Source organism: Pagrus pagrus, assembly GCF_965226575.1.
Source record: "Pagrus pagrus genome assembly, chromosome: 1".
NCBI lineage: Eukaryota > Metazoa > Chordata > Actinopteri > Spariformes > Sparidae > Pagrus > Pagrus pagrus.
This window is the reverse complement of record NC_140185.1, coordinates 8,419,342-8,430,741: the sequence shown is the minus strand read 5'-3', so window position 1 is coordinate 8,430,741 and position 11,400 is coordinate 8,419,342. Positions and strand designations below refer to the sequence as shown.

General features: G+C 38.6%; 1 protein-coding gene across 3 annotated transcripts in view; it reads right to left on the bottom strand.

The window, feature by feature from the left end:
- Positions 1 to 2,256: 2,256 nt before the first annotated feature.
- The window catches only part of LOC311251775 (myocyte-specific enhancer factor 2A-like), a 44,403-nt gene continuing 35,259 nt past the window's right edge, over positions 2,257 to 11,400 (bottom strand). For all 3 annotated transcript variants that reach the window (XM_084344417.1, XM_084344416.1, XM_084344418.1), the window contains 4 exons: positions 10,190 to 10,350; positions 6,039 to 6,165; positions 5,403 to 5,505; positions 2,257 to 3,830 (listed from right to left, as the gene is read on the bottom strand). In XM_084344417.1, the coding sequence (XP_084200543.1) occupies positions 3,503 to 3,830; positions 5,403 to 5,505; positions 6,039 to 6,165; positions 10,190 to 10,350 (719 nt within the window). In that variant the 3' untranslated portion in view covers positions 2,257 to 3,502. The remainder of the gene's footprint in view (positions 3,831 to 5,402; positions 5,506 to 6,038; positions 6,166 to 10,189; positions 10,351 to 11,400) is intronic.

Genomic DNA, 11,400 nt, shown 5'->3' with positions numbered 1-11,400 from the left:
CGTGCGAGCATCAGATATGAAAGCAGACACATCAGAGCCGCTGTTAGAAGAGGACTTTCACAATAAAAGCTCTGTCGGCGAGCGCGTGCAACAAATAAAACCCAAGAAAAGTCCAGGAAAATGTAGAAATGACTATAAAATAGGCGAAATCAAAGTATTTAGGCACGTCCTTAAGAAGTATATCTACGATTAGGCTTTTAATGGGGCTATTTGAAAAAATACAAATGTTTTAGTTGACACATTTTTTGTAGTAAAATAGCATGAACACATGTTTAACAAACATAATTATCATAATTTTATGGTTTTAATCAACTGTGTGTTTAATACATGTTTGTTCAACTCAACACTTCCAACTTTAGTTTATTTTAAAAAACAATTAAAACTACATTTCCGGTATAGGTTATCACTGCAGCTAGCTTGATTGTAATGGGAGAATTGATCGGTATGTCTGATAGACGTTTATTTGCCTAATCTCAGAGTAAGTCAAACCCCTATGTTGTGGTTCGAGTCATTTAATTCCAGTCACTGACCAAAAGATAATTCAAAGACATTTTCCCCCATCTGACTTCACTTAAATTAAGGTGGGAAATGTAGTTGTCAGATTGATGTGCACTTTGGACTACACGCATTTATGACTAAAAGGTTTTATTGGCCTACACACAATGTTGCAGGTCCAGTGGTGATGTGTAGCTGTGGCTGAGCAGAAGCCACCGTGGTGCACTTTTACCTGAAGTTAATTTAATCAACACAAATCTAATCACATTGTGTAACACAAAGTAGGAGTCAGCTGTGTAATCGTGCAAATCTATTAGGCCTGTGTGAGGATATTTTGACCTCCATTAACATGTCCACAAGAGTTATTTACAAAAAACAAAGAAAAACCTTCCTTTTATTTGCTACACTCATTGCTAAAGCAGTCTTTTGTGGCTCACATAAACCTAGTCCTTTTCTCAAACCGCTGTTTGCTCTCACTATTTCCATTAACCTTGGTGCATTTAATCCCTCCACCCTCCAATTCTCCACCTCAGTGCATTGGGTGAGTAAGAGTGAGACCTTGATCTTTGTGGTATTCTCTTCATCTGAACTTAAATGCTGTTGCACCACTCTTCCCTACAAGCATACACACTTTTCATATGATTACTGTGATATGTTATTGTATTTTTTATAACTGTACCTTTCACGAGCTGCTCATTTGATTAAGAGTATGTAGTTAATCAACAAAGTGATCCTAACATTAAATATTTTTCCATTAGTATTTATGTTTTGCTCCCTAACCGCATTTATAACTGATGTGAGATGGTATCAAATAATATAGGACTCTTTATTTTAATCAGTGGTACCACTTTATGACAAAACCACATGTGATCTTTTCTCCTTACCAGCAACCTCTACACACTAATATATTTTCACACTATGGATCATCCTCAACTTCCTCCACTTCATTCATATTTTACCTCCTGATGTGTCATACTCATTTCATTCTTCTGTCGGTTATCTAACACATTACAGTTTAAGCCCGCACTGCTTTATAAAGACTACATGTGACTTACTGAGTACATCCTCTGTGAGCTACATAGTTCCGGAGAAGGCCATTTAAGTCTAATTATCATAATAGTCCAAACCAGCACATACTGATGCTATCACTGTCGGCCTTTTCTATGTTTTAAACAGCCACACTGAATGTTAAAATGTTTTCCTGTCTCATTCCAACATTCCCATGAACCAAACACCATGATTGTGATTTTGACCGTCACTGTATCTTACATATGGTCACCCCTACATCTGTGATATCCAGATACAAGATATTTTTTTATGAGGCTGGTATCATAAAAATGCAGCATTGCTTTTGGATTATTCTGAGGACAGTTTATAATCCCAAAATGTTTTCTTTCTTCTTTAAAAAGCGTACAAAACTGTTTAGTCTCTTTCCTTTAAGCCCCCAACTGATATGTTTCCCATCCACGCTACTGTGTCATTCAGTGGAACCCCTGTGGTTACTCTTGCAGCTTTTGCACCTCTCACCACACGTTTCATTTTCTCCACCATAGTCATTTCACTGCTCACTAACAAAACCGTTGAGTAAATTCCCATCTCCAACCTCAGAAGACTTAATTACTCCAACCTTGCACTCAAAACTCTGCTATCAGTGTTGTGTGCATAAGATTTGTGTATTTATGTGTACACTTTTTATTAAATAAAAACATGTAAAAACTCAGAAGAATATACCTTCTAACCTTGTAAATATTCAACGGGGTATGAACTTCTGCTCAAATTTATTGTCTGTCTGCTTCCTTAAATCTAATTCCTTCATTTCTTTTTTACACACACACTAGAGGAAGTTACCTTATGTACAAATGCACAACCGCACACACAACGTCAGTACAACATTTGTAGTTATTAGGTGTGTATTTTTCTGTGGTTAATGTGACCCTATGTGAGTTTCCCTATGCACTTTATAAAGCAGATTTCATCTCATCCCATATGAGCCCATATATTCTCTTCCTAATCAGTTTGATTTATCCCTGCAGGGGATATCAAGCAAAATCAGAATTCCTTTTCTTCTCTATTAGCATCTCGGTCTTAATTTCTGTAAGGCTCGATTTTTTTTCATATTTTAAAAGACCTGGTTTTAAGACTGTGCAACATAGCGCCCTTCACAAAACAGATAGGCCGGTGCCTTGTAATTCTGGAAATCACCCACAAAAATATCCTTTTGTAAAATCTGGTGGAGGTGTCATGTTTTACCCGGGCAGATACAACAGATCAACAACATATAGTTACACCAAAAGTGATATATATTAAAGATAGTATATACAAAACATGAATGGCATACTTCTGTAGTACATACAGAACAAGTGTCCATGGCTTTCAGTTTGATATTTTGATGAAATATTGTCATATTCTGTGCACAATATAAAAACACACACAAACAACATAAGAACAGCATACTGCTTTGGCTGATATAAATAAGTGTTTTTATAAAGAGGAAGGGCAGGGATGATGTGGAGGGAGTATTGCTTTCATGTTGGACTCATTCAATGTTTCAAACCCTGAGAAGATCAGAAATGAAATGGGTGACACCCAGTGGGAGACATGCAGAAGCACTTCACACCTGTACTAACCACATCATGAAGACGGAAACTGACAGACAACATTAATGTCACCTTTTCTTCATTCTTCTGTGTACTGCAGTGCATCCCACTGGGTAAGAAAATGACAGATTGTACTGCAATTGGACCCACATTTTCAGTCTGTGATGCTTACATGAAATATATTGTGAAAGGATGGCGTGTTGGGTTTTAAGTACCACTGAACATTGTCTGAAAGGTGATGAGATGAATCTGATGGATTTTCAACCCTTTTTCAAAAGTCTGACCGACAAATAAAACAACTAGAAATATCTTAATTAAAAATAACACATCAATAAAATCCACATTTCATTTGCATAACAGTGTCCTTCCTGTGTTTGCCCTGGTATTGTGTCATCATGTGACTGCAGGCTTTATGTCACCCAGCTGTCCATTCGCATTCGTTTGACCGTTGGACTCTCTGACCGAGTCACGGGGAGCAAATGGTAGTCCGCCCGCTGATGCTCCTCCCGGTCGCTGCCACCCTCGTGGGAGCTGCAGGAGGAGCTGATGCTGTCTGCAGGGGACCTCCCCAACTCTGCTCTGGTGGATGAGGAGATGGAGGAGTGATGGTGAGGAGGAGGGGCATGAGCCTGGGTTATGTACCCTGATTGGCTGAGGTGGTCACGGGGCGGAGAGATTGGCTCAGCTTTGATGTTGATGTTGTGGTTGGTGTTGATGGAGAGATTGGAGCTAGCTGACCTACAGAGAAAAGGGACAGAGGAGGAGGGTGTTTTAAGGTCTGTGACTGTGGAGTGGAGGCGCCACCTAGTGGGGAAACTTAACAGGTCCACAGACAGGAAAGATGATTTCTCTGTGGTTGGCCAATACTGAAACTTGTCCTGTGGTAGTATATAAGTACATTTACTCAAGTACTGAAATTAAGTACTTATTTGAGCTACTTGTACTTTACTTGAGCTTTTTCATTTTATGATGCTTTATGCTTCCACGTTCACACCATTAAGAGGCACATATTTTACTTTTTAATCCACTTCATTTATTGGAGAACAGGAGTTATATATAAAACATACTGTATAATGAGATTATCAAGCATGATGTATTTTAGAGATTTAAGGATAGATTTAGTGTAAATTAGCTCCAATTTATCCTGATACAACAATAAAAAGCCACCTGCACATTATTGTATTAGCAAACATGATCTCATAATGCAATATATAATAGTAAAACACTCAGAGGAGGCACTGTTTACTTTAGACACTTTAAGTACATACGTTTTCTAATAATGCATATTTTTCTACTTAAAAATGGCAACAGACAAGTTTTTTGCTTTAACATATCATTCTGAAATACATACTGATTGCACAATGTAATGGACATAGAATAATGACACCAGTGGTGTTTGGATTGTTCCCTATGAACCTCCCTTTCACTTACAATTTTGTCTGTCAACGGGCACGAAATCTTCCTGGACAATGAGGCCTGGCAGCCTGGCACAATGTCTATCTGCTTTCACGCCTCCATTATACAGTAAATGAATGAATAAACTTTTATTTTTGTTTGTTGCTACTATGAGGAAAAAGGAAAAAATCCAGTTGTCTTCGTGATACTGGGGATCGTGATAGTGCTGCTATCACTATGTTTTAGCATTTTTTCCATTATCCTGTAACTGTCATTTGTGGCCACAGCTTGTGAAGCTTCTCAGCACAAGTTACAAAGTAGAAATACTTTTCCTGCAATATGTCCTGCTTATTAACCAAAGTTTCAGTGTGTAGGATTTAGGAGGACCAATTGGCAGTAGACAAAATATTCATAATCATGTTTTCATTAGTGTATAATCACCTTAAACTAAGAATTGTTGTGTTGTTGTGTTGAATTAGCTTTTTTAGATCTACAAAGGGAGCAGGTCCTCCTCCAGTAATTTCGCCATGTTGTCCCCCCATGTTTCTACAGTAGCCCAGAATAGACAAACCAAACAATGGTTCTAGTGACGGCTTTTTGGGTTTTCACTTTTAGCGACCACCACAGCGGAGGGTGAGATGAGGGGTATTCAGTTGGTGCAATCTGCAAATCTTACACTGTTAAGTAGTTGACATAGCTCTTTATTACCAAGTCAAATCAAAAACAATTTAAATTTCTGAAAAACTCCTGATTGCTTTTGTCCTCTCCTGTACATATTTTCGACCTGTTCTGTACACTGTACATCTCAGGTGATTTTTAAAGTAGTGTAAATAAATATGTCAACTACCAAAATTGATCAATGGTAAAACCTGTGATCACTCATGAAGACACAAAAGTTAAATGTCAGATATTTACCCAAGTGAGCTCAGCTGTTGTTGCTGCCACGCTGCCATGGAGCCCAAGGAGGAGCCTGCAGGGGAGCTGAAGCCCGACAGCTCTGCACTGTTCAGGGAGTAATCTGACAAAGAGAGAGATGACATCATAGCACACAAAAAGCATTAGACTGGTACATGGAGTCAACTTCCATATCAGTCTATAAAGCTTCTTCTTTGCTCACATTCCCTGGTGCTGGTCTGAGGATGCATAAATATTGGCATTTGGTGATCATTTTGGATAAAAATCATCAGATTTAAATGTACTGATGATCCTTTTTACATCTTTCATATCTTTGTATTGTTTCAAAACACAGATATAGCCTTACCCTGACAAAATGTCTGTAAGAGCTGCCTTCCATATGTAGCGTAATGCTGAGAATGTCTGAAAAATCTGACCTCAGAGTCCCTTAGGGTTCTGTATGTGTTACAATGTTTGTCCTGCTCCCTTATTTGAAATGTATCTGCACATAAATAATTAATGGATGTGAGCTATCCATTAATGCAGAAAACAAAGAAAAATAAAAGCAACATTTCATTGTCTATTGTAGCCATATTGGCTCCTCAGGGTTATGCGAATGACAGTGCTGCAGGACGAATCCAAATAACCATCAGGTACCGTTATTGTAGGCGGAGCTGATGCCGGAGTAGACCAGACTCTGGTGAGGCAGACTGGGTGTGGTGATGGAGACCACTGGGGTGGACAGAGGCTGGCTGGACTGACTGCTGATCAGTCTCTGGTTACTCTGAAAAGAAATAAAAACAGACACAGTCACTTAGTTTATTCTTTACATTTTTTATCTTAAATCCGTCCCCTCTGTTGGTTTTCTGTGCTTGTTTCCTGTGGATGTTATTTCTCTGGAAGCCCACACAGAGAAATACAAGCAGTGAATAGTAATAATCATTACAAAAACAATAGGGTCCTTGCAGGTTCCCTGCTCGGGCCCTAATTATATTCCTAAAACTATTCCAAGGCAGCGCCCCCAGTGGTTGGGCCTCCAAACAACCTGTCCTCCTATATCTTCAGACCAGTTACACTGAACACTTAAACACCTGAACATAACTTGTGATGCCCCATTTCAACCACATGGTGTCAGTATAAACACGTTTCCATGGAGTATTTCAACAGGGAGAACAATTCTCTATAAAAGGAAACTCAAGCATGATGTAAAATGTACCTTCTAGTGTGTCCTTACTCATGCTTAACTTACTAATTTTGTACATTTCCCAGAATCCCTCCAACTTCCAGAGCGTGTGCCTGAAGTTGTTGAGGTTCAGCACCCTGCTCAAGAAAAAACTGAACAGTTGATGGATGTTTGAAAGTCAATCAGATATTCACCAACCTGCCAGTGTCCTTAGTTCATCTCTAAACATCAATGTGTAAATCCATTTTTAAAACAAAGATCTGATGGTCAATCAATATTTCAAAACACTGAAGGCCTAGTTTGTAAAACTATCCTTGAAATTAAAGTAGTTCTTACCCTCTGTATTTCGTGGATACATTTTGTGAGATTTAAGTGTCTTGCATTTAAACTGGTAGCAGTCTCACACAATCAGGCCTACTGCTACAACCTTGGTGCTAATTTACTTGAGTGAGAGTTTTAACAATTAATTAGAAAACCACTAAATACCAGCAGGGCAATAATTCTTCAAGTTGGTTTGGCACACTTTATATCTGCCTGGTAATCAAAACTCTGTAACTTAACACATTTCTAACAGTAATTAAATGTTTGGTGTTGTTCCTCTCTGGGTGTTGGCATTCCAGCTTGATAATGTCAGCAATGACATCACCCTGAATGAAGTCATTCAATCCTAAATGTGCACACACACTTACACACACACACATACACACAAAAAAGACACAAACACTCACGCAAACAGTGGGTTAACCAACCAATTCATGCCAGGAGCTAAAACGTCATGAGCGCTAACCCTGTGAGACTGCCTGAAGCATCGCATAGTGTTTCCTTCCTCTTTCCCTGTGTTATCTGTGGTGATGATGCAGCCAACGAAGAAAGGCAGACCCGCTCAGTTCTTTATGGATATTTCTTTAAAGAAAGTCAATGACCAAAATTTTAAAAATCTGCAACCTGTGAGAGATTGCAAGAGCTGTTTTTGGCTGTTTGTCCAAATCAAACAGTGCACACATGCACAGAGGAGGAAGTGAAAGGCAGTTTCAAAATGATCAAACAGACGAGCTGCTGTCTGACCACAACTCAACATCTTTTACTGTAGTGAGTGAAAAGCAGAAACATGTCGTCATCTGTGCAGCTACCATCTGCTGGTTTAAACATGGTGGAAATATTAGTATGCTATTGTTTGTGGTGTTGTTGCATGTTTCAACTGCATGCCACTGTCAACACATAAAAGCTGCCATTTAACACTCTCAGACCACTGAACAAGAACATATTAACTGCAAACTGCAAACATGAAGACAATAAATTGTCATTCAGTAATCAGCAAATATCATGTCAGGAAGTTACATGCTGGAAACTTTGACTGAATATCCTCGACCTGCTGATTGTCTGGCCTCCAATGTTCAATGAAAAACATCTCAGAAACCAGAATGATGCAGCATTATAGTGATTAACTCATTTCTGGAGAAGCGGTGCTGACTTCTACATGTGGGATCATTTGTCATTTCTCCACCGAAACTGTAGTCACGGTATTTTACTAATTATACCAATGAATCTCCCTAAATTAATTTGAAGGTAACATATGAAGTGCTTTCAATTTGTAGTTCATTTCTAACTTGTCTGTAAATTCTCAAAAATGTGACAAAATCCTCTACTTATTCACAAAAAACTGTCCATTAGGGTTTTTGTTGTTGTTGTTTTTTGAACACTTTAGAATAATATCCAAAATAATTAAACCACATCTCCTGGAAGGCTGCACTTCCACATTTATGTCCATAACAAGAGAAATATGAAATGCTATCCTTTTTCTCATGGAACTGCAAAATCTACTGGATCCCACAACAGCTGAATACTGGAGCCGCCTGGTCAACATTAAAAACAGGGGAAAACATCTCAGTTTCCATTGTTTGCTAATTGTTATATCATGTTTGAGCACAGTGTTGGAGGGGAGAGCAACATCAAGGGAGTTAAGAGCAAATCAATAACTTGAATTACCCAGCACAGATGCTGACTGTACAGTCTGAGGGAAAGACTGACTGGAAAAGCTCTGAAGACTCCCCCTACACTCTGCAGAGCAGGGAGTCACTTCACCAAACCACAATCTCTGTTATCATGCATCTAATCACCCAAACCTGTTATAGTGTGCACTTGCTGGGGTCTTACTTGTGCCAAAATTTGAGATGGGAGTAGAATGTAACAGCATATTTCTGCATTAAAGTTGTAGTGATGCTGTGTCTAAATCTGACTCAAGCTTCTACAGAGAACCTGCACTCCCTTCCCAACAAAGTGGATGACTTGGCAGACTTCTTGAAATAGCTGAAGGCCTTTAGGTACTTCAGAAGGAAGTCCTCCATAGTATAAAAGACACAAAACATCATTGTGATTACCAGTGGTGACCTCAACCTTTGCTGGCTTCACAGTCTACCAAAACACGCTTTTCAAATGCCACAGCTAGAGTTAGAAGATCTCTTTTGTGCTAATGTATAGAAGAGATTCCACTCCAGTGCTGTGAGCATTATATAAAGCGACATCAGTTATTATGTTGATTTCTATGATGAAAACTATTGTTTAATGTAAAGCTAATAAGTGTTTCCCTCAAAACAACACCTAACACAAATACTAAAATAAGAGGAAAGAGAGGAGGAAAGCAAGCATTTTTGAGCAGGGACGGAATTGTTGACTGATAAAAGAAATTGAAAAGGATCATTACAGTGATGGTTTCTAGAGGAGATTCTAAGCCACTAGTGCAACATTTTCATGGGCAGGTCTCTCACTTATTTGGATCCTGTCTTATAACACACAGACACTGGCTTATGACACACATATTGTCCGTTTGTTGTTGTGAAGGGTAGGAACGTGCTAAGATGCTATGAGATGCATTCAATCTGTTTGTAAGGCCTTAAAGCACACAATGCATTGGCGTGAGAAACACTGAGCACAAACGAAAATCTTAGTTTACATTTAAAACTTAATAACTATAAGGCACTACAGCACATGAAGAGAAATACTGGTTATGTCACTGACAACTCATGCCGTGAAGACAATTCTTTTTGAAATTAGAAAAGCCATTCTCAGCAAGTATCGATGTGTGGAGTATTCAGTCTCCTCCTCTTTAAAAGAACAATGATTTCATTTGCAAACTCACCAACCATCTGGCCCAGATGGTGTCAAACAAATTGTTCTGAAAAATTGCTGACCAGCTCTGTGGTAAGCTGCATCATCTATTTACCCTGAGCTTGTCTGCTCTGGTTCCTAATAAAGTCAGACACTGAAAGCTATATGGCCTTTTGAGTCGTGCACAAGCAGCTAAGAAGTGCAAAAAAGCAAAAAATGTGAATAATTTCTGGTTCTTTTACTCCTCTATGACAAAAAAACTAAATATCTTTGGGTTGCGGATATTTGAGGACGTCATCTTTGTCCTTGGAAAACACTGATTGACGTTTTTCACCCTTTTCTGACATTTTATAGACCAAACAACTGATCAATTAATCAAGAAAATAATCCACATATTAATCTAAAATGAAAATAATTGTTAGTTGTAGACCTAAACAATTTCATAAGCTGGTTCTAAGGCAGTGGCTGTGCATCTGTCAGCTTCTTTTCACGTTGTTGTTTACCACACACACAAACTTACAAGTGCTTGCATCATTCCTTTGGACTGAGGGACGACCACTCGAAGGTCTGTCTTGCGGCTGTTGGGGACCAGGCTGTTCCCAGAAGGTGGAAGAGGAGGAGATTTGGACGGTATGATCTTCCCCAAGCTGCCTCCACCAGGTGAGCCCACATAACCGTTCACTGAACACAGAAATGTAGAAATACAAAGACATTTTACAAGTGAACCTCCTCCTCAGAGCTGATGGATAGGTTGACGAACATTAGGTTTCCTACATGGACCAAGAGGAGTCCCATATGTGCCATCTTGTCAAATAAACTTTTTGCCAGGGATATTCTGAGAGCCTTTTACAGACTTTCCTTTTCAGTGGAAAGCACAATGTACCTATCTGAAGATTTGGAACGTGTGTTAAAAACTGGGGGGAGGTTATGAGGTTAGAACGGAGAAAGTACAGCTATATATTATACAAGAGATAATAATGAATAATTGATCCTTTCTTGCTCTTGACATTACATAATGGCAATGTTCATATGAGACATGCTGTTCTGGGAGGGAGAGCACAAAGATGACAGGGAGGATCGTCTGCAAGGAGGACAGTTTGTAGAGATGGTTTTCAAACCTGGACTATGGTCCCCACAAGGGGTCACAAAATAAATGTGAGAGCTGAGATGATTGACAGGGAAGCCGACAAACATAGAATTGTCTTCAGTTTCCTATCATTTTTGGCCTTTTTCCGGTTTAAATTATTCAATAACCTTTCACTTCTTCTGGCTTGTAAAAATAGAATAAATTAAGAAAATCACATTGAACTAGTCCGAACATGTAGACATACACAATTGTTGATGATGGGTGTCAAGAGGGCATTGCTTTGTTTTAAGGGGTCATGAGCAAAAAAGGTTGGTAAGCACCGCTCTACATGTTTGAAATGTTACAACAAACTTCAGGTAATTATTTGTTGCTTTAGTCTCGAAATGAACATGACAACATTATTCAAATGGTCATATATATATATGTATATATATCGTGGTGTGACTACTTCTTGAATTTTTTCTGGGAGAGGATACATATCATTACTATAGGTGGTTTATTCTTCTTTATTTTAGATGAAAAATGAAAAAAATTATTTATTTGAACTATTGAATTACAATTTCTCTATGAATAACTGTGTTGCGTTTACAACTTTCCTGGTTCACATTCATTTGAATTACATATTTATGTACTTATGGTGATGG